Source organism: Entamoeba invadens, assembly GCF_000330505.1.
Source record: "Entamoeba invadens IP1 unplaced genomic scaffold scaff_1105074724629, whole genome shotgun sequence".
Lineage (NCBI taxonomy): Eukaryota > Evosea > Mastigamoebida > Endamoebidae > Entamoeba > Entamoeba invadens.
The window spans coordinates 690,858-717,288 of NW_004440426.1; the positions used below are offsets into that span (position 1 = coordinate 690,858).

Consider the following 26,431-nt stretch of genomic DNA (forward strand, 5'->3'; position numbering starts at 1 on the left):
TGTGGACAAACGTAATAGTTTTTGGCAATTTCTTGTGAAGGACTGAGTACTCGTCACAGATGTATTCTTCAGTCTTGTAAATGGCGTGGTATATCTTTTCAACGACACTTTTTAAATAGTCTAATGTGCGGTCTTTCTCTAAAATGGTCTTCTCCCAATCCCACTGATCAACATAAATTGAATGAATGTTGTCTAAATCCTCCATTGGGCGAATGGCATTCATATCAGTCACTATCCCTTCTCCTACTGGAATGTGTAAGTAATGCAACTGAAGTCTCTTCCACTTAGCCAACGAGTGGACTATTTCAACTCGGGAGTTGTTCAGACCTTTCACTTCAAAGTTGACAGGGACTTCCACACCATTTAAGTCATCATTAATGCCATACCCAGACTCAACAAAAAGTGGAGCGGTAATTCTAAGAAGGTCAAGGTCATATTTTAAATTCTCTTCAAACTCTTCTTTGATCTTACGGATCGCAATTTCAGTCTGAAAGGGGTCGAGAAGAGGCGCGTAGTTCTCTGGTAGGATTGTTGTCATCAAAAAGTGTTGTGTGTAATGAGTTGAATGGGGTTTATATGTGGAGGGCAATTAGCATGTGTTGAGGTAAAGACCTTTCGCCTTCGATTACAACTGATCGCTTTTATTTTGTAAAGTCCGTTTTCATCACCACTTTTACTTAATTGATATAAATGCTGACCATTACATAATATTTTTTTTATTATAACTTCTTACTGGAAAAAAAAAATAAAAATGTCAATTCGGCATTTTCAGTCGAATAAAACCAGTTGGAATTTATTACTTATTTCCTTTTTTTTAAAATGATAATATTTTATTAGTTCAGATAATTCCAATTAATAGTATTCGTATTGGATTTCATTAAACATGTTTGATTCCCATAAATGGGTTGTATTATTTTTTTCAATGTTAAAGACAAGCTGTCTATTGTTTTCTAATTTTTTTGGGAAGGAAAAAATGTAAAAAAAGACAAAGAAATAAAAATGTGTGTTTTTGACTCAAAAAATTTGAGTCAAATTTATAATAAAACAGAAATTTGAGGTTTTAAACTATTAAATAAATTAACATTTAAAATTTTTAAAATTTTTTTAATTAATTTTTTTTTATAAAATAATTATATAATAATAATATTTAATAATTTAATAAATAAATAAAATAGTTATCATTAATTATTTAATTGTTTCATAATTAATAATTATAAATTTTTATATATGATTATAGTCACCCGCTAAAAGCAATGAAAACACGACAAATGGTGTAAAGAAACTATAATTTATTATTTTATACTATAATTATAAAAAACATTAAGAATAACATAAATAACATGAAAAAGTCAAAAAAATAAGAAAAAATTAATCATTTTTTGTCAAGTTTTTTGAATGGTTTAGAAGACAACGGCAATCTTAAAATTGTGGTTTCTTTTTTCCTTATCTTATTTTGGGTTTTTAATGCTTTTTTTACTTCCCTTTCTTTTCTTTTAACTTCAATTTGGAAAGGGAGTAATACTGTCTTTCTTTTCTTTTGAAGCAACGGAATTGGTTTTGGAATAAACTGTTTGAACAATTCTCTGTATTGGGGCGTTTTTATAAATTTACAATGTTCGATGGATACACGACACTTTGGAAGCGTTTTGTCAATCCAGTTGACTATTCCTGCTTGTTTAAAAGCAATAATATTAAAAGGAGGTGTTGTAACAGCAAAGAAAGAATCCACCAATATCATCAACTCTCTTAGTCTGTTTCCGAGTTCAATATTGTAAAAATCTGGTTTTTTATCTTCCCAAAATAAATTACCATCCACATCTTTATTTTCGACTTCTTCTTGAAAAAGCAAATTTACAAAACTGTCGTTCGCTTTTAAAGAAGACATTCTTCTTTTAAGCCTACCAAATATCCCAAATCAAGAACTTGAAGGAAATGAGAAGCATGTGGAGTTAATCTAACAAGAGTTATGTTATTTTCAGCGAGTAACAATTCAATAATCGAGGATGTGGCTTTTTGCATTATCCCACACTAGACAAGCTCTAAGATCGGACATTTTTATTTCAATTCCAAGCGCATTCATTTCATTTTTAATTTCAACACGTTTTCTATTAATATAATCAAGCAGAACAGTTCTAATCCAGTCTTCACAAATTTCACGCGTAATGAATCCAGACACACTGTATCGGAATAAAACATTATTTTCCGTTAGTCCATTACACCTATATTCATTTGGAATAGAACAAACGGGCAAAATAACAGTTGGTTTCAGAGTTGAACCATCAGTAACAACTGTGGCAATTAAAGTGCAATGTCGTTCATCCCTCTCTTGTCGACAATACACAAATTTCATTTCATAATTCATTGGAACAAAACAGTGTCCATCCTTAGAATCTGCTCTTGGACTGTAACCCATTTCATCCATGTTAACAACAAGACCAGAAAAACAATTATCTACACTATTTTGGAGAGTCAAAAAGTAATTTAACACATCATTGGGATTTACATCGAATCGTTTTTCTGCAAGTTGTTTGCACGTTACAAGTTTTAACCCGCGTCTTTCTGCCCAACGAATTGAAGATTCTTTTGTGGTATTCAAGTTGCATTCATCAACAAAAAGACTCCAAACATAATCTGTTGTTACTGCTTTGTTTTTTAGTAATCTTCTGGATATTTTAGAACAAAGTATATCAGATTGTTTAAAAGAAATGTTATATTTACTTTTAGATTCATTACATGTATAACACGCTTCTTCTTCTTGTTTAATAACAGCGGAAATTCTTGGCTCATTCACTTTGAAAATTTTTGCCAGATCTTTTTGAATTATTTTCAGTCTCAGAAAACCATCCAAAACATTGATATTGTAGTATGGGTTGATAACACTTATAAACACTTTTGCGGATTCCAAACTTTCCATATTTTTATTGAACACCTTAATATTTTTATAAGCAATATAAATTTGTAACCGTTTATATTGACTGTAGCAAAATTCTTTTTGTTTTAACAGAAACAGCACAAACAAATAACACAATGAATCTGATACATCCAAAGAATTTGCCGAATCGTCGAAAGCCATCGCAGGTGCAGGTTTGGTCTTTTTGTTTTCTGGTATTGTCCAGGTAAGTGTATTTGTACTGCATTTTTCCATTAATAATTGATTTTCAGTTCACCTTTAATCTATTTTGACAATGTTTTAGAATAAAGTAAATTTATAGTTAATTTTGAAATACTTTCAATATAAAGAAAAAAATGACAAATTGAAACATAATCTAAAATCATAATTTCTAAAAACTATAAAATGGTTTCTTTAGACCATTTGTCGTAAATTTACACCTTTTAGCGGGTGACTATACATTAAAATAAATTATAATACTTTATTATAAAAACAAATTATAATAATTTTTTTTTAAATATTTAAAAATATAAACAACATTTATTTTTCATTCTCATTTTTTTATGCAAAAAAATCATATTTTTATTTTTTTAATAAAAAATCATATTGTTGTAAGGAATGACTTACCATGATCAAATGTAAAGTTATTTTTAACTGTACAATTGCGTTGGAAAATTTACCAAATTTCAAAACATTTAATTACCTTTAATTAAAAAAATTAGGTGTATTTTTTTCAAATTTACAACAGTTTTTAAAACTTTAAGTTCATATCATACAGATTGAGTATTTACAGGGAGCCAGAAACTTATTGGGTGCCAGAATTCTTTTAAGAATTGAAATGAGTTTGGCACCCATTTTCATATCAATTATTATCAAGAAAACAAATAATAAAAACCTGAATTTTTACATTAATCAATCCTCTAGTTTCTTGGCACCAATTAAATACTCTATCTGTAATAAAATAATATCATATTTTTATGTTTTAATATAAACTCATACATATTGTGGTTTTGTAAAATAAAATACACATTTTTTAATTTACAAAATAATGAATCAATGAAAAAATGAAAAAATGAGTTTTAAATCTTTTTTATACAATTTCTTTTTTATGTGTTTAAAAAAAGCACAATGTTGAGTCTTTTACAAAAAAAATGAAATAATCACCTCATAATAACAACTAACATTTAACATTAAATAACTAAAGTGTATAATTAAATGTTTGAGTGGTGAAGTTTACAAAATTGGTACTTTTTGAGTAAAAAATGATTATTAAAATTGTTTTAAATCTTATTAATTTATTTGAACATTTTTAGTTTTTTTTTCGAAAAAAAGCACAAACTTTTATAAAAGGTTATAAACAACCAAAATCATTTCTTATAATTATCTTCAGTGAAAATTTCAAACATCACGAGTACATAAATTATTAAAAACATTTTACCATAAATGTAATATATTATACTATTAAATATTCTAAAATATTATTTTGCCCACAAAAAAAAAATTCAATCGGCATTTTGTGAAAATCATTATTAACTGTATTAAAATATAATTAAAACTTTATTATTATATATTTGGATATTTCTCCTAATTATTTAACCAGTTTATTTAATAATAAAAATGTACTATACACTTACAACACTAAATTAATCCAAAACCAAAGAAAATAATAAATCCCCAAAACGAAAGGCAAGAAAAGTCGACAACCCTCGAAAGCCGTAAATGTTTTTCATTTGTAGTTAATTTATGAATTAATGATTCCACGTCACTTAATCACGAAATTCCTCATTTTTTTTCCATTTGTTTTCGAAGAAAGAAAACGAAAGCAGTCAAAAACAAAAATGAATACAATTGCAATCAGGTCAAGGTAAAAATCAGTTATACATTGCAAGCCTCATGGGGTACCAATAACAAAGCAGATATTTTGGAAAGTGGTCAGATAATAGTAAATATACTAAAATGTTTAGTTCATGTCGAGGTTGAGAGTATAAAAGCAAACTGTCAATTAAAAATTCGCATTTGATGTCCATTCATTACAACCGTTTACCCTACGTCTGTAAGTACACACGTGCACACATCACGCAAAACAACTCAGTGATGCCACATAACAACTTTAAACCTTCGAAGTTATCGAATGTCACAACATTCGAACACGCCGATCAACACATTTTGTTCTTGAAGAGAGCGTCTGTCATTTACTCGAAAGACTCGGTGCTTAAACACTTCTCTCAATTTGGAAATGTGATTGAGCTGAAGCTCCAAAAAGTTTCAGGAATATCACAAGAAGGATTTCTCGTGTTTGACACATTTGAAAGTCTCAAACACGCATTGGCAAGTCGATTGCCAAATGGTATTTTGGTTTCTGACTCCGCCTGAACACACACGATATTTTCGGCCTTTATTTATTTGTTTTTTGTATTCATTTGTTCGTCTTCTCAAAAGTAGTAGTTTTTTTTAATTTTGTGATCTATTCAATGAAAACAAAAATAACTTACAGTTTTGGTCTTTGATGAATTTCTATTTCGAAATTCTGAAAACAATTATTTGTAATTATAAATATAAAAATATTAGATAATATAATATATATATTATTATTAAAAAAATTAGAAAAACAGTTCAAAATAGTGGATGTTTTAATTAAAAATATATTGGGTAATTATTTAATTAAATAATTATTGTATTATAGTTTACAGCTAATGGTAATTTATTTTACTTATTCAAATATAGAAAAACATGATTTTTTAATTATAGAATAAGTTTACTATTTTTTTAATGTTATCAAAAAAAATATAAAAATTTATAAATGTCTTAATTTTATTTAAATGATAAGTTAATTTAATTATTAATTATAGTTTTCACATTTAGTTTGTTAATATTATTTGGGAATTAATAATATATAAAAATCAAAATATTTCAGGAACCATACTAAAATTTTATTCAAATGTTTTTTTCATATTAATTTTACATAATGCTTGTAAATTCTGTGATGTTTACACTAAATTAAAGATATTTAATAACATTAAATATCATTTTATATAAAAAACACTAACAAACTGAACTTAGCATCATTTATTGAATTGATAATATTAAAGGGTAATTGTATTTGATGAAATACATTAAGTTTATAATAATTATTATTGTTGATTTTATCAATAATCTAATAATAAAGCAAAAACAATTTAACAATTTAGAGTATTTAAAAAAGATGTGAGTAATCTGAATAATATAATATTACAATATTGATAATTGATTAAGTTATAATATTTTTAGTCAAATTATCAATAATTTAATCAAAGTTAACTGTGTGTATTGAAATAGTTTAAATACTCGATTTAAACATTGACTATTTATAAACATAAATTGTTGTTAAATCTTTGTTCAACAATTTAATTATGTTAAGCTAATAAACAATTTTTCATTTATTTTAACTAGACATACAACTTATGTTCAATAGAAAATATATTTTTATTAAAAAGTCAATAAATAAATATAAAATTGAATTAAATATTTAATTTTTATTTTTAAACTTTTTAATAGCATAATTTTTTAAATAAATATTAATATGATAAATCTATTTCTATATATTGTTTCTATAACAACTGTTTTTTTATAGTAAATTTGTAATAAAATATAATTAATTTTTTTTTGACCAAAAAACACAAAATTAATTAAATTATCAAATTTAAACCAATTTATTTAAAATAATAACAAAAGAAGTTTTATATCTTAACCATTTTTTAAATATTTTTATATAATATCCAACTTAACTATTGATTTGTTAATATAATATTTTACTATTACTTTTACTATTGGATATAAATAAATCAAAACGTTTTTTAAAAATCGAATTGATTGAATTCTCACCAAAAATAGATGTTTTCTAAACAGTTGAAGAATTTGGAGTTCAACTCAAAATTCGTAAATGACAACTTACGTCACTGGAGAAGAAGCTGTAATGATGTGGACAAACATGAAGGCGGGTTTATATGGACTCACTGTAACCGACTTTAACACTTGTTGGAATGATGGGAAAATTGTCTGTGCTATTATTCACTCGCTCTTTCCCACAGAGTTCGATTATAAGAAGATGACCTTCGCCAATCCTGTTTGTTTCTCATATTAATAGCTCATTTAATTATTCTTTTTTATAATGTTATTAAACTATAATTAAAAACAATATCAAATTATCCATGAAACCATTTGAAGGTTGACTTCCTCATTATTTATTGGATTCATATTGCTCATACTGACTGCAAGTTAAATGATGTTAAAACTGCCTTTGTATCTCTTAAGAAACATGGCATCATCATTTATTGTGAACCAGAAGATTTCATTACTCCAAAGCCTGACACGAAATCAGTGACGCTATTTGCTTCCGAGTTGATGCAATATGCCACATTGGGTGATAAATACGTTGGGGAAGACGAGAAATTGCTTGCAGCCAATAAACAGAAGCGAATTGATGAAGATAGAAAAGAGATTGAAGAAGCTGCAAAGAGAAAGCAAGAGGCTATCGATGCTTTACCCAAGTGCGTTGTATGTAACAATCCCATTTCTACAACAGCGTGGGAGTTTTGTGGGTATCCATTCCATGATACTTGTTTGTTATATTATATATTATTATATTATTATATTATTATATTATTATGTTATTATAGTATAATATAATTTATAATTATATGTATTATTATAATATTAACAAAAAAGGTATGAAATGTTTCAGTTGCGAGAAACCGATTCGATTCAAAGCAATGGCCATCGACTGTAAACCATTTTGTGAGTTGTGTGCAAGAAACGTTTTTCAGAGAAAGAAATTAGAGGGGTGGGTACCAGCGGCTGGTGTGAAAGGACCCGTCCAAACTCGTATTGGAAAATTCACCGAAGGAATGAAAATGCCAGAACGACCGTTTTCAATGACAATTTCTCAAAGCGAAACTGCTGGAGCTAAAGCTGAAAAAGCTCCTCAACCAAAGCAACAAGAACCAAAAAAAGAAGTTGCAGCTTCTTTAGTGGAAGAAACCAAAAAAGAGGAACCCACAAGAAAGGTTATTAAAACGTATGAAGAAGATGGATATGTCATTGAACTTGTAGAAGAGACTCTTTATGATCCCGAAATTAAAAAGTATAAGAAAAGAACTATTAAGAGAAAGACACTGAAAGCTACTAACACGGAAGACGACGAAATGAAGAAACTTGAAGAAGAGGAGAGAAAATTGAATGAACAAATGGCACGGGAAGAAGCCGAGTCGAATGCGGAAATGGCCAAATTAGACGAAGAGATGAAAAAGCAAGAGGAAGAGATCAGAAAGCAAGAAGAGGAGCTTGCAAGACAAGAAGAGGAAAATAGAAAACAAGAAGAAGCCGAAGAAGAAGAGCTTCGACGAATGGAAGAAGAGCTGAACAGTGCAAATTGAACGAATTAAAATGCCATCATTTTAATAGAACTCGTTTTAACCATATGTAGTTTATATTATAGTAGTTTTATAGTTCAATGTATTTTATCGATAAGTTATTATATGTTACTAATAAGTAACTATAAATAACAACACTTAATTAATCCCGCTCGACTTGAACAAGCTGCTCTTGTAACCTCCTTGTTCTCTTGTTCACAAGTTCTTCGACTTTCTCAGTAGACACTCCAACATCTAGTCCCGTCTGATTTATAACATCATCATCTATCTTCACAATTTTCTTGGTCACTTGATCAAAGGTGGGGCGAGAGCCGGGATCTTGCTTCCAACAATCTTCAACTAGTTCATTATAGAGTCGTGGCATTGTGCGATCTATTTCAAGTCGCTTGCCATTTAAAACATGTTGTCGAATCTCAAAGACGCTTTTCAGCTCGAAGTAAGGTTCGCGTTGATAGAAAATTTCCCAAGCTGTTATGCCATAGGAATAGACATCGCCAGAGTATGTGTATTCATCTCTAAAAGACTCGGGTGCCGCATATACAGGAGTCCCAAGCCCTTTGTCTTCTCCTTTGATGATACTTTTCTTTACAAATCTTGAGGTACCAAAGTCAGTAATCTTTAAAGTACAAGCACTATTTGGATCGAGTGAATTGACCAACAAATTGTCTGGCTTCAAATCCAAGTGCATAATTCTGTTTTCATGTAAAAATTGCATTCCTCGAGCTGTATCAAACAACATTCGCACTTTTAATTTGTAAGATAAAGGTAAATAGTCTTGTTTGTCTTTGGTCAGATACTCACCTAACGATCCCAATACAAAGAACTGAATGACCATTGAGACTTGTGGCATATATGTGACAGAACCCATGTAATTGGCTATGAACGGATTTCGTAATTTACTCATCATTTCACATTCAGACATGACGTCCTTCTTCAATTCCTTCATCTCTTCATCTGAAAGACTCTCCCATCTAAACTGCTTGATGGCAACTGGTACACTTCTGTAATTGCCAATGTACACTTTGCCCATTGCTCCTTCAGCTATTGGACTTTCTGACATATTCAATTCATCCATGTCAATATGCGTCGAACTTGTTGCATCTGTGATAATAGTAAATGCATTATGTATTCTTAATTGTACGTTCTTGCATAATTTATCCATAAAGATCTTGTCGTCTTGTGTAAAACTTTCAAAAGTTTTGTTCTTCAATGTGTCTGCAATATATTGGAGAGTGCTTTTTGATTTACTGAACCAGACTGTATAAGGCAATTTTGTTCTCTTCAAGAAAGTAGTGCAGTGAAGTGTCATATACACTGTTATCACCTTAGTCACTGATGGTCGTAAGAATAGAACTTGTGGTTCGAAATGGAACACAAATTTTGGGTTGTTTGGAGTGTGGAATATCACCATCATCCATTTATTTCTCGAGTGATTTTTAACTTCTACTTTTTCAAATCGCGTGTCGAATATTTCAGTGGCTTTCTGTTCATTACCAAATCCTAATTCAATTGGATCAATGGAGTGTTTAGCCTTTTTAGACGGGGCACTACGAAGGGATCCATTTATATAGAAATAGTAATTAGGTTGTTGTGTTTTGTAGATGTTGATATCAATTTTCTTTGTTTTTGCAACAAGGAAGATAATGATTCCAATAATAACAACTGCAATTAGAAATGCACATACACATCCAATAACCAAGCCAACTATTTCGCCATTGGAAAGTGTCTTTTTTTCACACATAAAGTTATTGGAAATATATCCTTTTGCACACAAACAAAATTCATTGCAATTAGTTGTCGAGTCACACTGTTTTGTAAGTATCATTTTATCATATTTTGATATTTATTGTAATAACAAACTTCTTCTGTTCTAAGATACTTTCCTTCATTGTCATAGTATTTATCTTGTATTCCATTTCCACATAATTTGTTTTTACACGTGTGATTGTATCCAATAGAGTATCCAGCCCTTTCCATACAAGTACAGTCAACCTTACACCCTTCTGAATTTGCCCAACAACTCACATTGGTGTCCATGACATTACTCAGACATTTTTGTGAAATGCAGAAGTGGTCGATGTTTTCATAACCAGCTTCACATTGACAATATTGGTCACAATGGTTGGCACCAAAGTAACACTTATTGGTTGAGTCTTCATTCCACTTATCATTAAAAAAACACTTCAAATGACAGTCATCCCTTTATGTCACTTTTCTGACTAGTTTTCAATATAAACTGCAATTAAAACAAACCCTCCATACTCATCTTTACAAATACATTTTTCTTCATATGTCGAACAGTTTCCCCACCCCTTGTCTGCATTGCATTTATGCGGACAAATCGCTTTAAATTTCACAACAAAGTGGTCTTGTTGAGAGACTGACATGATAGTGAATCTTCTGAGGCCTGTAACATTTCCATCCACGGAAGCAATAACACCAGCTTTCTCTTGTTCGGCCAATGCCCCAAACTTCCATCCGTTCCACGTTTTTTCGCATTTCAATTGTTTTGTGACTGGATCAACGATGGTGTATTCTTGAATATAATTCATTCGGTTGTTAATAGTCGCGTCCATCAACATCTTATAATCTCCAATAAATTCCATAGTAAAGACAACACTCTTCATTGCAACGTGTGGGTAACACACTGGGTTTGTTACCACTCCTCGAGCCTCGAAAGGTACTTCTATATTGTTAATTTATTTATTCATTTAACTACATTAAATAGAACAAACCCCATAAAAGCACTTGGTCGATATTCTTAACTAAGTTATCTGCTATTTCTTGTGAAATGTGGTATTCATAATCGGCTGCTTTAATTTCCTGTTCAACGATATTGATATTGACCCGGACACGTTCTGCTTCGTTAATATGTACAAACATGTAGTAAAATGGGTCGTCAACCTTAGAAATTGCTGATGGTAAAAATAGAGAAAATGATGTTGTGTTATCATCCAAATAAGTGTGTGTAAAGCATTTTGCCTTATTCTGGGAGGTTTTTGGTGTATTTGTAATATCAAAATAGACCGTTGAACTTGTATTAATCAATTTAGTTATATTGACGTACAAATACGGTTGAGTTAGTTTACTGTTATCCAATTTAAGCCACTTTCCGAATCGATTTTTGTAATTGTAAGTGCAAAAGGATACATCAACATCACTCTGTTCGTTCAAGTCAATTGTCAAGTCTTGGTTTATAAACACCTCTGTGATAAATTCATCTGGTGGGATTGAAGTCTTCATGTCTCTCACTATTTTCTTGTTTGAGACCAGACAAGTGTTATTCGATCTTACATAAGTCGTAGAAGACGTACTATCTATAGCAATCAACGCGCATTGTAAGCAAGAATGGTCATCATCATAAGCAAAGTTACATGCTTGGCATGTATAGTCTGACGTGCAATTTGAAGTGCATCCCACTGAACAAAGGTATCCTTTTGTAACAGCGACAACGAGTATAATAACAAGAAGAGTCATCTGAGCCTTTGTGAGATTCAAAAGTTTAAGAGAGTTATGATCCATTTCAAAATTACATTTATGGTTTGCTATCAATATCGTAATAATTATAAACGTTTATTTACCGTTTTAGATTTTATTTCTTTACTTATTGCAACTGAAAATAAAAAAAGGAAATCTTTAATCTTTTGGTCAAAAGTAATTTATTCCCATCATTAGATTCAATCTCTTTTTGACCATACAAAAATCCAATTATGCCTCTATTATTCAAAAGAATAACCCCCAACTTAAAATGTTAATTTAATTCAGATGTAAGACTTTTTTATTTATTTAATATTATAAATTGTTAAATTCCGTTTTAAATGGTTTCCGGCAGTTTATAAAAAATTTACAATAGTTATTCTTTGAGATTTTTTACAAATGGAGTGTTGTAGAATTCTGTTTGTACTATATTTTACCATTATTTCAACATAAATTTGTTGTACAATAATTTCATCCAATTATCAGTATTTCCAGTTAAATTGTGGGTGTATTTCAGGAAGTCGACTTTCGTTTGTATTTAACAAGTATAGTTAAATAAATTAAACGGGTGTCTGCCAAAACATGATATTAGAATTTATACTATAATAATACAATAATTCTATTATATGAATGTTCGTTTATATAATAGTTTAAATGTTGGAATTGCTATTTAAAGAGTTGTTTTGTTCGCAATTTGATTCATAATTCTAACCCAAAAAACCGCAAAATGAACAGTTTATATGAAAAACAATATAACATTATAAAAATTCGACATTTGAAAATTAAACGAAACAAATCAACACATTTTGTCTCAAAAATGTTGGAGTTAACAAGTTGACAAACTATCTACATAAACAATAAACATAAAATGCAGATTTGAATGTGGAATAAACAACAACTCCTTCATATTTTTTGTCCTGTTTTTAATCAGTTTTGGACCAAACGGCATATTTTCGAATAAATTATATTTGAATAAATTATTTAAATAAAAATCAATTTAGTATAGTTGCATAACGTTGTTTTGTATTGTAAAGTCCGTAAATGCCTGATAGAAAAAGAATGAAAAAACAACAGTTATATTTACTACTTCGTCGTTATTTTTGATCTTTTACAGTCAATATTTTATTTTAAAATTGTTAACTTCTTTATTATAAATAGCGTTATTATTATATATTTATCAGTACATGAGTAATTGGTTTCATGTGAATGCCACTTCTCATTCCCAAAATTGTGATTAAAAGGGTTTCATTGTTTTAATGTTTTTTGAACAATATGTAAATGGTTGAAAAAATAAAAAGCAGCAAAAACATTCTACACAATATTTTTTAAACGCATTTTTGAGACTGGTCCAAAGTTCACATCGTACTCAAAAGACGCATTAACCATCAATGAGCTACTTTTCTTCGAAATTGTGATTATAATCTATTATAAAAAAGCCAAAAAATAAAGTAAGGGTTTTGCTAAGCCCACATCAAGTTACATCAAAAATTACTCGTTGTAGATACAACAAGTTAGTATACCGACCAACTCAAAAAGTAGTTTAAATCAACAGAGATTATTTATTCGCCTGAATTAAAGTTTAAAAAACACAGCAATGGCGTTTTATTTAATCGTTTTTCTGAATAACTTCTTGTAATAATCACAAAAGATAATAATTTAAAGTGGTTTTGAGCATTTATAACAACTTGTTTGTTTGTTTGATTATCCGAATTATATTGTTTTTCAGTGTTTTGATTTGATTTACACACAAGAAAATAAAGTGGTCGACTATATTGATTATAAACAAGACCTCAATATATTTATTATAAACAAATTACACAACTAAATTACATAATAGAAAATGACCAACTTGGTGCTGGGACAAATGCAGACTCTTTACACACAATTATCAACTTTTTCTTTAACGCGTTTTCTTTGTTATTTTGACTTCTTTTTGGTATCATTGCAATATGAGCGCAAAACCTGTTTTTGACTGAATTTGGACTTCTCCCCTTTAAACAAGCGGAAATTTTCGTCCATTTGTTGCCGAATTCTTTCTGCAACTTAATAAGTAGTGTATCTTCCTCTGCCGTCCAAGGCTCTTTAGAAAGGGACTCACACAAACAGTTCAAATATCTTTCTCTGCACTGTTTTCGTGTTCTATTTTTGACATCTTGTGCAATGGTCCCCCAGTTCTCAGGCCCATTTTGCTTGACCGAGATGATCAACCTTTCGTCTTCGTCTTTGGACCACTGACTTACCTTCTTCTTTTGACTCTTCACTTCGGAATTTGAAGTGTGGTCAACGCATGTTGTCGAGGAATTTGTTGTGTTGGATGACATATACTGAATGGAATTTGTAGTTTGATGTGCTTTATATGATGCAATTTGTTTTGGTCATTTTTTCTAAAAGTGAACTGAAAGAATGGTGTTTTGGTGTTAGTTATTGACTTAAAAAGGCGGGATTTCTATGAGATTTAGATTGTATAATTGATATCATCTTCTTTCGTTTGAAGCGTTTAGTAAAAACATATTCCGTCAATTTGAGCGGAATTCATTTTTACTTGCATTCTAAAGAAAAAAATAGAAAACAGTCGGGAAGATTTGTGATGTAATTCTTTTTTTGATCAAGTGGTCTATTTTTGCAAACAAAAGTGAAAAGGGCTTGATAATTGACTCCCAATTAGGGGTTTTTTCTTTTTATTTCCAACACAATTTCGTAGTGAATTCGTTGTTCAAATTCAACATTAAATCGATAAAAAATACTATAACCATACAATACATGATAATAAAATAACGTGTAAAAAAATAATCTTGCGAGAATGTTTATGTCAAACTTAAATATTTTATGTTGAAAGTCTAAGTAATATAATAAAAGAATTTGAAACAATGATATACAGTAATGTAAAATAATGACAAAACAAGCACAACTTTTTGTGACATTATTGGGGTTATTATTTATTTTTTTTACGGTGAAAAATAAAGGAAAATGGTTTTCTGATTTGTAAGTGTAATAAAAGTGTATGATGCTATAGAAATAAATTTGTTGGCGATTTTATTAGTAATTGATAATTATGAGGAATTAAAATGGTGTTGAAAAAAGTAGAAGGTGATTAAAAAAGTTGATTAAAACAAAAATTTGTTTAGTTAAAAATTTGTTCATCTTTGCATCAAAGTTTGATTAAAACTTTATTAAGTTAGTCTCAAAATTGCGTTTTTTAAGTTTAATAGCCAATATAACAATTTGATGTAATTAAATGAGTGATATTTTTATTAATGAACACACACAGTGGCAGTAATAAATAAATGATTAGTAAACATTGACAAATTTTAATGATTTCGACAATTTAAAAATCTAAAAAATGTCCAATTATTATGTTTTTATTGAAACAAAAATTTGCGACTTGATATCAAAATTTATTTATATCTAAACTGCTTTATGTTAACGAAAAAGGTTGTGAAGAAATTCCACAATCGCAAAACTCGGAAATGTACTTTGGCTTTTGGATTCACATAGCCATAATACAATAACAGAATTTGGACATATACTTTATTAAAATGTCGAAGAAAGTAAATAAAAATAGTTCGAAATGTTTATTTTAAAAATATCTGTCGTCGAAAAATAGAGTCAATTGTTTTTTATTTTATAATCAAATTTATAACATTTATTGAACCAAGAAAAGGTTAATAAAAATTGATTAATTTCACTTTAAATTAAGAGTATTTAACATCGTGTTATTATTATTAAACGAAACTATAATAATTATTTATATTTTTTTTTATTTATCAGACTTTAAATGAACTAATCGACTCAATCTTTTACAAATAAATTGAACCTTCCAAATTTCTTATGAATATTTGTTGTTTTACTTACATTAGTTATTTTATTTGGGGTATTCAGTCACTCATAAATTAATATTATCTTCATTACTAACATTAGATTGATATTATATGTAACGATGTTACTTATATTACTCGATGGTTAATTTGGTCGAAAAACATTTATGTTATATTTCCAAATATATAATTAAATGAAATAAACATTGTAAAAATTATATATAATATAATTTTAATGTAATATAGTATTAATATATTAAATATTATATATTATATATTTTTAATTTATTTAATATATTTATTATATCAAATAAAAAAAGTCCGTTATAACATGTTCACAAAATAATATTAATTAAAAAAACTATATAATACTAATAAAAATATAATAATAAAATTAAATAATTATTAATAATTCACACTTAATTACACACAAAACAACTATATATTAATAGTAAAAATAATATTATTATATTAATAAAAAAAGTGTTAAAGAATCACCAAAACTCAAAAATCAAGAGTCCATGATTTTGTTTCTTGTCGTGCTATGTGTGTTAGTTAAGTCCCAACAATGTACTAAAACAAAAGTCGAAGTAGTCCGAGAAATTTCAAAACAAATATTTGAGTCGAAGTATATTCCAATAACACAAAATACTGGATGTGGTGATCCAACCGTTGTTCGTGCGACGTGGTTTTCAATTCACAACAAAACGCCGACGAGACTGAAACTTTCTCTACAGTTTTACAATGAACACCGAATAGAGAGGAATGGCACTTTGACTGTTTCAGTGCTTTCAAGTTGTAATGGGAAAAATTCACGGTGTATTGAACATGTGTCTACTGGTACCCAATTAATTATGTTGTCGTTTGTCATCTCATCAAACGAGATGGTTTTTGTGAATTACTACGGACTCATTGGTGGAAAGGATATGAAAGAAAGCGAGTGGGTTAGACTCACTTCAACGCCAAATTTGACTTCTAAGCAAAATGATGAATTCCACGTGAACACTCACCACCTCAATGAAACACTTGAAAAGGCAAACTCTGCGATTCAACGAGCACAACTGACACTAGCAGAAGTCGAGAAGTCACAACAAATTAACAGAGCCAACTTTGAAGCTGCTAAAGTTGCGCATCGCGTGATGCAAAAGAAAATGTCACCGATGGAATTTGTGCAGCACGAAGAGAGGACACTGAATGACTCTCATCCTAAACTGACACAGCCACCAACAAAAGTCGAATTGGTACCACGAAGTAAAATTGTTCAAATCAACAAAGGAGATGTCGTTGTCCAACAAAAATTGCACTTCACTGAATTACTCTCAGTTGAGCTGTTACCACTTTCAAAGGACTTGTGCTCCAAAAGAAACAAAGAAAACAAAGCGAAGTACTTTGCCGTCGAAATACCCGCCTGTAAAAAACTACGGGTCAACACGTGCAACAAAAAGACGACTGCACGTGTGACTATACACATCACGCAAGGGAATCAGTGTAAACATGTGATGAAGTACAAGTGCAACTATCGGTCGGGGGAAGTTGTCATGTATAATCCAAAGAGTGACAAACCAGAGAGTGTCATAGTGAGAGTAGCGTCGGACAATAACGTCGGATTTGTCTTTGTTAAAATTGATGTGTTGGATGTCAAGAAGGTGAACACTAAGCAAGGGACCGCATTTAAAGTAGTTACCATAGAAAAGCAGACAAAGTGTAAAAATTGCACGAAAGAAATGCAAAGGAGTAACACTAATATGACCACAACAAACACGTCTGCAAACGTTACACAAAACAAAGGAAGTCAAGTCAAAAAAGTCGTTTTGAGGACAAAACAAATCGACTGGAGTAAAAATGCGAACGGAAACATTTCAGAGCCGAAACAATCAATTACGTCTTCAAAAACTATCACTAAACAAAACAAAGCTAAAGACGACAAACAAAATTCAGTGTTGGACCGATTCGGGGCAAAGGGGATAATGATTTGTTTACTTGTGGTCACCGCATGTGGACTCGTTGTCATATTTGGAATGATCATCGCAAAATTTGCAAAGAAAAAGACTGGAGAATACACACCCTTTTAATACATTTTTTTATTAATTCATTCAACTAAATTGTTGCGGTTGGTTGTCTGTTATTAATACAATTAGTTTAAGTATAGTAAATTTACTATACTTTACGTAATTTAAAGTAAATAATTGTTGAGTTGTTGAAACTTATTTTTTTATTATAAAAAATAAATAAAAATGTGTATTATAATTATTACATTTATTTTTTTTCAAAAAAAATATAGAGGGTGAAAATAACCGCTGGTTCGAAAAACAGCTGGGATCTAAGAACTATCATTGTTTGGTAAAGGTTGGAATTTTAATAAAAAAACAAAAACGTCAAAAACGTTGTATAATTGCGTATTGATATATGCAATTATACATGTTTGTATATTTTTTTGATTTTTATCTAAGATAAACAAAAAATGCATTTGCCGGGACTCGAACCCGGATCTCCACCTTGGAAGGGTGGAATTCTGCCCTTAGACCACAAATGCTTCTACAAACAATAAGATATTATTATTATAATTAGAGTAGGTGCAAAAGTAAAACTAGAATGATAAGTTATATTCTATTATAAACAACTATTCGTTATTGGTTTCTATTTTTATTTCTATTAAAATTCTAATTACAACGAACAAAAATTATTAATGTATTTCCATTTGAGAAGATATTCAGCCAGTTAAGTGTTAAAGTACCACATAAATTGAGTCTTAAGTTAATTCACCAATATACATAACTGTATCCATGTTCAATTATACATAAAGAAAAAACATAAATTTATTAAAAACGGAACACATAAAATTGTTTTTCAAAAAACAACCTTTGTTGTCTAACTAATAAACGTCTGAATGTATTTTGATTGAATTTAAACAAAGGAGATAGTGGTGGTAACAACAAAAACATATGCAAGCAGTTGTGTTGCTACAACAAAACAGTTGATATACACATCGACTCTTATTGAATATATTTCATAATAGACATGTTGTAATTTTATTTATTATTTTATAATACTCACTTTCTAAATAAAAGGAGTCGAATAAATTTTAAAAAGGTTGTAACAATATAACACCTATATTGTTGACAAGAAAAGTGTTCATTTTGCAAACAAGAGAAAATATATCCGAACAACTTGCTAATTAGTAAAAATAATTTACAATTATAATAAAATAAGGCATTGTTGATATTCCCTGTTGTCTTGTGAATAAATTTAAGAAAATAGTTGCCAAACAATTCAATACATAAACGAAAAAATATAATAATATATTTTTAAAATAAAATATAAAAATATGTAGAGTTTTTTTTAATTATAAAACATAAAAAACAAAAATATGTTTATTTTTTCTATCATCTCAAAAATTTTACATATTTTACTTTTTATCAATTACCTTTAAAAACAATTAAATTGTGTTATTTTTTATATTCAATAAAAAGTCTTTGTTTTTATTTCGTTGTGTTTTATTTTTTGTTATAAATAGAAAGAATTATACTTTTTTGTTTGATTGTTTGAATTTGTCATAATGTTTTATTTATATACAGGTATAAAATTATAATTTAATAATAATACCACAATATTATTATTTGTAATGTTTGTACTGAATTGAGAACAAATTGTTTAATTTTAACTTGATAGGAAAGTTGGAATTACAGTCATTATTCGATATAAGGGAATACCGGGTACCAATGTTATTCGATATAAGGGAAAAAATGAGAAATTGTATAATTAACAAAAAAATACCTCGGTTTGTTTTTTGTCACAAAAATATTTTTTTTTGATTATTATTTTTTTTCTAACCAAAATAAACACTTTGCCTATGTCTTGAAAACAATTGGCAATTATTTTTTTTTCTAAAATAAATAATAAATTTTATAATAAATCAAAAAACAAAAACAAATCTATTAACACAATTAATATAATAAATAAAACTTTTGTATCTAACTTTGTTTCGACTTAAAAAACTTTAAATAAATCTGTTAAATCATTAAGTTTTAATGCAATCCAAATGTGTTAAAACAAGAACATCATTGATGTTACGAGACAAAATAAAAATTATTGAATTAATTGATCCTTATCAAAATACACAGAAAGTAATCGAAGTTGTCAGACAACAACTGAAAATAGTAATTTTTCCAAAGCAAGTTTATCATTTGCGTTCAATTTCTAAAGAAACATTGATAAACTTTCCATCCTCGTATAAACGAATAAGAAAACCACAGAACCCGGAACTTGAGGAAGCATTGATCAATTAGTTTAACGAAGTTCGTAAAGCGGGAATACCAATTGATTATTATATGTTGTCAAGTAAAGTATACTTTTTGAAAGAATGCAAATACATTCATTGTATTATTTCAAAATAAAATTTACTTGTTTATCTATTTTTATTATAATTATTATATTTTGTTTATTTTAATTAAAAATGTTCTATTAAAAATATAATAAAACACAGTTTTTATATTATTTTAATTGACTTTTTAACTTAGTGACAAATTAATTTACCTATTACCATTTTTGGGTTTTTAAATTGAAATAACCAACAAAAAGCAAACACATAAATTTCTTTTTTTTTAATTTTTTTTCTATTATTCGATATAAGGGCTTCCTCTTATTTTTCTCCCTTATATCGAATAAATCCTAATATCGAATAACCCTTATATCGATTATTGACTGTACAATGGAAATGATTGTTTATCAGTGACAAAAGAAACACCACTTCGTTGTTTGAGTAATGTAATGGTGAACAGAATAAATAATTTTGGTATTTTTGGTTCAATTTTTATTAGAAACAACACAAACAATGCAACATGTTTTGAATACACAACAAAACCCTGTATAGAGAAGCAATGATTTCAGATATAAAGATACAACCAACTTGTATTTTAGTATAGAATATGGTTGTTTATATTATAAATTTATGAAAAAAAAACAAAGAATAAAAATAGAGAAAATACAGCCATATATAAATCAAGAATTTAATATTATAAACATATTATGAATAAGTTGTTTCTTTCTTTTCGTATCGGACAAACTAACCGCTTAGAGAGTGTTACGCAACACAATGTAATCATCAATGTATCTTTGTGATCCCTCATACACTCATATATCCAAAGCAAGTATAGGCGCTTACAATCAAATGACTTGCTTTTAGAAAAATACAATCTTATTGTAATTAGTAAAACGGTAAATATGATAAGCGCCTGGGTGTGCCATAAAGACTTTGAAAGTCTTCCCTTAATTGTGTTCTAAAAAATATCAAATGAAATTATGAAAAGACTGACATTAAACAAGTCAATCACTACTTACCAATATCAACAATTTGATTTGGTCCAAAAGTGGCACAATTCAAGTCGAGAAAATGAATGAGTTATCAAAATGAATATACGAAACGAATGAAAAAAAAATAAACAAATTACAAAAACAGTTTAGAACAACAAATATATTGAGTATAACGAAACTCGAATTATATCATCCACAAATGAATACAATATTCAAAAAAAGATTGATGATTATATATGAGAAAAAAGAAAAAAAAACGAAAAAAAAACGAAAAAAAAACGAAAAAAAAACGAAAAAAAAACGAAAAAAAAACGAAAAAAAAAAACGAAAAAAAAACGAAAAAAAAACGAAAAAAAAACGAAAAAAAAACGAAAAAAAAACGAAAAAAAAACGAAAAAAAAAACGAAAAAAACGAAATGGGGAGAAAAAACACAAAAAAAGAGTCACAAAGATATTATTGATAGATTACATTGTTTTATTTTATATATTATTACAGTTAGTTTCATTTTGTTTTAACTTTGTTTCAAAACAAATAAAAAACGTTTCAAAATAAATCAAAAATGCACATTTTTTCAACTCTGTTTCAAAACAAAATAATTTTGTTTCAAAATAAATATAATTGTACCAAATGAAATCAAAAGTGTTTCAAATTAATATAATGTTTCAAATTAATACAAAAATGTAGCAAAATAAAATAAATTTGTTTCATAAAGCTGTAATTTTGTTTCAAAATAATATTAAAAACAATTTAATTAACATTTTCCATTAGAGGTCTTCTCGATTAATCACTTTTGTCGATACTCGATTAAGAAAATGACTAACACATCTTCTTACCTCACTTTTTTCGATATCTTCAAAGCATCTGGCCATATTCGTTAACATTTGAAGTAAGTTTTCATTTGGTAATTTACCAACTCGACTTTTCCAAATACCGAAAATCATTTATATTGGATTGCATTCTGGGGAATAGGGTGCATTAAACAACACCTTACACCCTCTAGCGTTTGCTGCAGATATAATATCCTCTCTATGTACAGAAGCATTGTCCATTACAAAGACTATGTTTCCAAGTAAAGCAACATAATTTTCAACAAGAAGTTTAAAGGATGCACTAAACATTTCACCATTGACTGTTTCGTTAAATACTCGACAAAATTTGTCACCTGATTCAGATATCGAGCTGACGCAACTCAAGTTAAACGTTTTCAATTTTGTCGTTCTGAAGTGTTTTTTTCCACGTGAACCCCATTTTCTTGTTCGGACATTACCAACCTTCCAATGAGACTCATCGACAAAGACAATAGCATAGCCACTTCTTTGAAGTTGTAACAACTCTGCTAATTTTTGTACTCGTAGCTCTTTGTTGTTAATTGTATTTGCTGTATTTCCTCGAATTGTTACTTCTGTAAAAAACAATGGGTCAAGTTCGATACCTTTCATTAGTTCGTCGTTTTCTATATAGCGCATTAGCGATGATATTGACACTGTATTGAACTCTTCTTCTGCCAACTTCTTTTTGGCTTCTCTAAGTGACATGTTTTCTTGACAAAGCATAACAGCAGTCCTTTTAAGAAGTGCGTTGGTATACTTTGGTTTTCTACCACATTTCACTTCTGGAGATATATCAATTCCTTGTCTTAATTTGTTGAGATAGACACAAGTCGATGGTATGGTCATTCGAGTTTTGTTGCTGTACCATACCAAAGACATTCCTTCTCCATTTTCTTCGTAAAGATGAGTCAAAAGAATTCGTTAGTTTTTCGTAACCAACAAGTATGGTCTTTTTGCGTTTTGATTTTTAATTAAATCATTAAAAATGTGATTTTCCTCTGTTATGTGTGTCATTTGGCGTGTTAGTGAGTTCGTTTTCATTTCTTCTTCAGTGGGTTTTTCTTTAAGTTGTGGTATTTCTGGAGGTTTTGTTAAAGGTCCAATGAACGGCTGTTTTTGGGATACAAAATCGTCAATTTCTTCCATTGGTATATATCCAAAAGAATCCATTTTGTTTTTTCAAGTTAGCTAAGTTGTTTAAGTATTGTTTTTAATATTATTTTGAAACAAAATTACAGCTTTATGAAACAAATTTATTTTATTTTGCTACATTTTTGTATTAATTTGAAACATTATATTAATTTGAAACACTTTTGATTTCATTTGGTACAATTATATTTATTTTGAAACAAAATTATTTTGTTTTGAAACAGAGTTGAAAAAATGTGCATTTTTGATTTATTTTGAAACGTTTTTTATTTGTTTTGAAACAAAGTTAAAACAAAATGAAACTAACTGTAATAATATATAAATAATATTGTTTTATAGATATAAACAATTCATCGGACTGGTTGGGGTTGGGCTGTTGATACAATGCAAACGCAGTGTCTTTATTTTCGCACTGCAATACCTTAAGTGTGTTTTCAATAACCAAAAACAACTTTTTGACTTGCATCGCGTAGTCTGTTTCTGACAAAACGTCTTCTCTATTCCCCGTCTCTTTACAGCTCTGCACTTCAATCGTCGGCGATTTCTGTAACGAGCTTTTGATTTGGGAATACCCCATTTGCATTTTTTGTGCGCCTTCAACCGATATTTTTTTGCACTTAAAAATGGTTTCAAACATCTCATCAATGATCATGTTCACAGTCACGTGACATATTCTCATGTAGTATTTCTTGAAGATGTTCGCCTTTATCACGCCAAATTGGTTATTTATCATCTCACATATTTTAATCACATAATCGTCTTCATCGTCAATCGACTCGCTCGATATGTCCCAATTCATTTCCAACCTCTCCAACAACACTTTTAACACTCTCGAGTAACACCACAACCAATTGTTGAATTATTGATTTGACACATCTATTGATGATATTGAATTGGAAGATCTCCAGCTCCTCTCCACAAGACACTGTCGCCATGTCGGTATATTCCTTGAGCAATGTTCCAAATAGTCCGATGTGTTGATGGCCAAACAGCACCTCCGAATCGTGTCATTCTCTTTACACTTCGCTGATATCCCTCTCGCGTACTGTTCGGCGTGTTCCGCAATTTGTGCGCAGACGTCCAACAACGGTTTGCCTTGTGTAATTTGAATACACCGTTCTCCACACTTCTTCGCATAGAAAATATAATCTTTACACGACGACAACACGCCATCCTCAGCTTCTTCTTTAAAGTTTTCTTCGTTCAAGGAGTTTGTGACAAATGTAGTCAAGTTCTTGTCTTCCAACTCAACATACCCAGACATGTACGGTTCAAAACATCTCGAGAGGGCGCCAACAACAAATTTTGTGTTGTCACCTTCGTCTGTACTTCCAACCTTTTTCCTGCTGTTGTCTTCATCAAAGGGAATTCACCATATCAGCGTATGCATCACCAGGCTCCATCCCAGTTCCGCCAGTCATTATATCTTTTGTTGTATCCGTTTTCATTAGTTTTGCGTTGTCTTTCTTGATTTCCTGAGAACTTTTCAGGCTTTTTGAGTCTTTCAAATCCTTCGAATATATATATCCCCCAAGTCATCATCAAATGGGTTCGGTCTAATTTTAGGACTCGCCTCTCCCACAAATTGATCGGTTGCGCCTTTTCTCCGATTTTGGCGTCACACGAAGTTTGCGAGTTGTGGTCCGAAAACGGATTTTCTAACGCGCTTTTACTCTCGTCGTCAAATGGATTTGACCCCTTTTAACTCGTCCTCTTTTTGACAGGCAACTTTTGTTGTGGAAGACCTTTGCCATCGCCAGCATTATTGTTGACTTGAATGTTCTTCTTTTCAGGTTGGAACAAGTCGATTTTCCTTCTGTATTCCTTGTGGTAAACTCTCTTATACAATTGTTGTTCAAATATGATTGTGACGTGAAGCGCTTTCACAATTTTCGTTGTGAAATTCGTCGAGTCCCCACCGGCCTTTTTCGACTCGACAATCAGTCGCTCAAGCAATTTTTCAAACGCAACTTTCGTGGAGCTTACAAACTCCAACACAAGCTCTTCGCCGACTCTCCACCGTTTCGGAAATATCTTTCCGTACATCTCCTCATATCCCATCAGTCTTTTATTGAACCACACGTATCTCTTATCGATGTTCTCAAGTCCACTAAATTCTCCCGTCAACGGAAATTCATTCAAATACCCAACAAGTAAATGGTTGTACATTCACACAACAAACTCCGATATATGCTTCTCGTTCAACAAGTCGACAATCGTGACAAACTGTACCAATTGGTCTTGACTCATTCCTTTTTTCTCAAATTGGTCAATGACGCGTTTCGCCTCGTCAAGCACTTTCCCAGAGAACAAGTCGTACCTCTCAACCGCACTCGAAATCGTGTTTTCTGTTCCCGAAAACTTCTCAAACATTTTCAAGAGTAAAAGTATTGATTTTTTGTACATCTTGCTAATTTTTAATGCGCTTTGAATAGTTTTCATCAATGATAATTTATACAATATATAGTAAAAATTATAATAACAAATAGATATGATGTGTAAAAATATTTCTGTCTCAAGTGGTATTATTTTCTATTTTTTGTTATAATTTTATCAATAAAAAACTATTCAAAATAACATAAAAATAGTTTTCTCTTCTTTTCGTTCTTACTCAACAAAATTTGGTTTCCAAAATGATGAAGTTCAAAATTTGGTTTTGTTTGTGGTAAAAAAGCACAAATTTCATTGAGAGGACAAAACTGTATGTCTTTTCGTTTACCCCCAAAATGCTCTTATTTCGGGAAGTCACACTTTTTATGTATTATTTAAAAAATCTTCATACCCACAACACCAAAAATTTTCATGTGACGTGTTGACCCCCATCTCAAAACTCAGATGTATAAAACACATCACTCCCTCATTTGTTCTCTTCACTTTTTTCTTCACCACATTGACTCTCTAGAATAGACTCTCCACCTCTTTGAACCCGTTCACCACTACCTCATCTCTTCTTTCCATATCAATTCCTTTCCATTAGACAACCCAATCAAGACGTTACTCACAACACATGACAACAAACAACAATATGACTAAAAATTAAACTTACGAATTCATCACATAACACTCACAAGACATCTCTTCTCTGTTCCTGTTTTACAAAATCAGCCCCATAAGCTGGGGAGTGTCTGATATCCTCCTTCTTGAACTTTGGGAGATTAACACTGATTGGTGTGAAGTAAAACATCGGGAGACTTGCTGCCATTTGGTTTGTAATTTGAATCAGTTTCTGGAGGTTCCCATTGAACACTGCAATGCTCTCCGAAAAGTCCGTTCGCTTCTGCATGACTGCCTGTGTGATGTTCTCGAGGCATCTCTCGTTCTCTGCAATGAGTCCATTACACGTTTGGTCTTCTGGTGATATCCACCTCTCGCGTTGTACGACTGGTTGTGGACGAGTGAGTTGTGATTGGAACTGTGGTTGTTGGAATTGTCTTTGAGGCATTTGTTGGATAGGACCTGGAGGTGGGACAGGGTTACGGGGTTGCATATGATAATTAATAGGAGTGTTCGAGCTCATTGACATCGACGGTTCTCTATCTCTCGCGAATGAC

The 26,431-nt window shown here is 30.0% G+C and overlaps 9 protein-coding genes across 9 annotated transcripts; 2 read left to right on the forward strand and 7 right to left on the reverse strand.

Moving 5' to 3' along the window:
- Positions 1-538, reverse strand: EIN_022360 (asparagine synthetase, putative; the record flags this gene model as incomplete). The annotated part of the gene is made up of 1 exon (XM_004257350.1): positions 1-538. A coding segment is annotated over one exon (538 nt), but the record flags the coding sequence as incomplete, so codon positions are not given.
- Positions 539-6,809: 6,271 nt separating this feature from the next.
- Positions 6,810-8,301, forward strand: EIN_022370 (hypothetical protein; the record flags this gene model as incomplete). Its single annotated transcript, XM_004257351.1, has 3 exons — positions 6,810-6,992; positions 7,145-7,487; positions 7,595-8,301. 3 exons carry the CDS (start codon positions 6,810-6,812, stop codon positions 8,299-8,301), a joined length of 1,233 nt encoding a protein of 410 aa, XP_004257399.1.
- Positions 8,302-8,440: 139 nt separating this feature from the next.
- On the reverse strand, positions 8,441-11,820 carry EIN_022380 (serine-threonine protein kinase, putative; the record flags this gene model as incomplete). The annotated part of the gene is made up of 4 exons (XM_004257352.1): positions 8,441-10,024; positions 10,159-10,498; positions 10,552-10,981; positions 11,034-11,820. 4 exons carry the CDS (start codon positions 11,818-11,820, stop codon positions 8,441-8,443), a joined length of 3,141 nt encoding a protein of 1,046 aa, XP_004257400.1.
- A 1,781-nt stretch (positions 11,821-13,601) lies between these two features.
- Positions 13,602-14,096, reverse strand: EIN_022390 (transcription factor MYB90, putative; the record flags this gene model as incomplete). Its single annotated transcript, XM_004257353.1, has 1 exon — positions 13,602-14,096. The coding sequence occupies one exon, from the start codon at positions 14,094-14,096 to the stop codon at positions 13,602-13,604; it is 495 nt and encodes a 164-aa protein (XP_004257401.1).
- A 2,015-nt stretch (positions 14,097-16,111) lies between these two features.
- EIN_022400 (hypothetical protein) lies at positions 16,112-17,662 on the forward strand (the record flags this gene model as incomplete). Its single annotated transcript, XM_004257354.1, has 1 exon — positions 16,112-17,662. One exon carries the CDS (start codon positions 16,112-16,114, stop codon positions 17,660-17,662), a length of 1,551 nt encoding a protein of 516 aa, XP_004257402.1.
- Positions 17,663-23,166: 5,504 nt separating this feature from the next.
- Positions 23,167-23,679, reverse strand: EIN_022410 (hypothetical protein; the record flags this gene model as incomplete). The annotated part of the gene is made up of 1 exon (XM_004257355.1): positions 23,167-23,679. One exon carries the CDS (start codon positions 23,677-23,679, stop codon positions 23,167-23,169), a length of 513 nt encoding a protein of 170 aa, XP_004257403.1.
- A 60-nt stretch (positions 23,680-23,739) lies between these two features.
- On the reverse strand, positions 23,740-24,144 carry EIN_022420 (hypothetical protein; the record flags this gene model as incomplete). Its single annotated transcript, XM_004257356.1, has 1 exon — positions 23,740-24,144. One exon carries the CDS (start codon positions 24,142-24,144, stop codon positions 23,740-23,742), a length of 405 nt encoding a protein of 134 aa, XP_004257404.1.
- A 437-nt stretch (positions 24,145-24,581) lies between these two features.
- Positions 24,582-25,286, reverse strand: EIN_022430 (hypothetical protein; the record flags this gene model as incomplete). The annotated part of the gene is made up of 2 exons (XM_004257357.1): positions 24,582-24,945; positions 25,063-25,286. 2 exons carry the CDS (start codon positions 25,284-25,286, stop codon positions 24,582-24,584), a joined length of 588 nt encoding a protein of 195 aa, XP_004257405.1.
- A 658-nt stretch (positions 25,287-25,944) lies between these two features.
- EIN_022440 (hypothetical protein) lies at positions 25,945-26,431 on the reverse strand (the record flags this gene model as incomplete). The annotated part of the gene is made up of 1 exon (XM_004257358.1): positions 25,945-26,431. A coding segment is annotated over one exon (487 nt), but the record flags the coding sequence as incomplete, so codon positions are not given.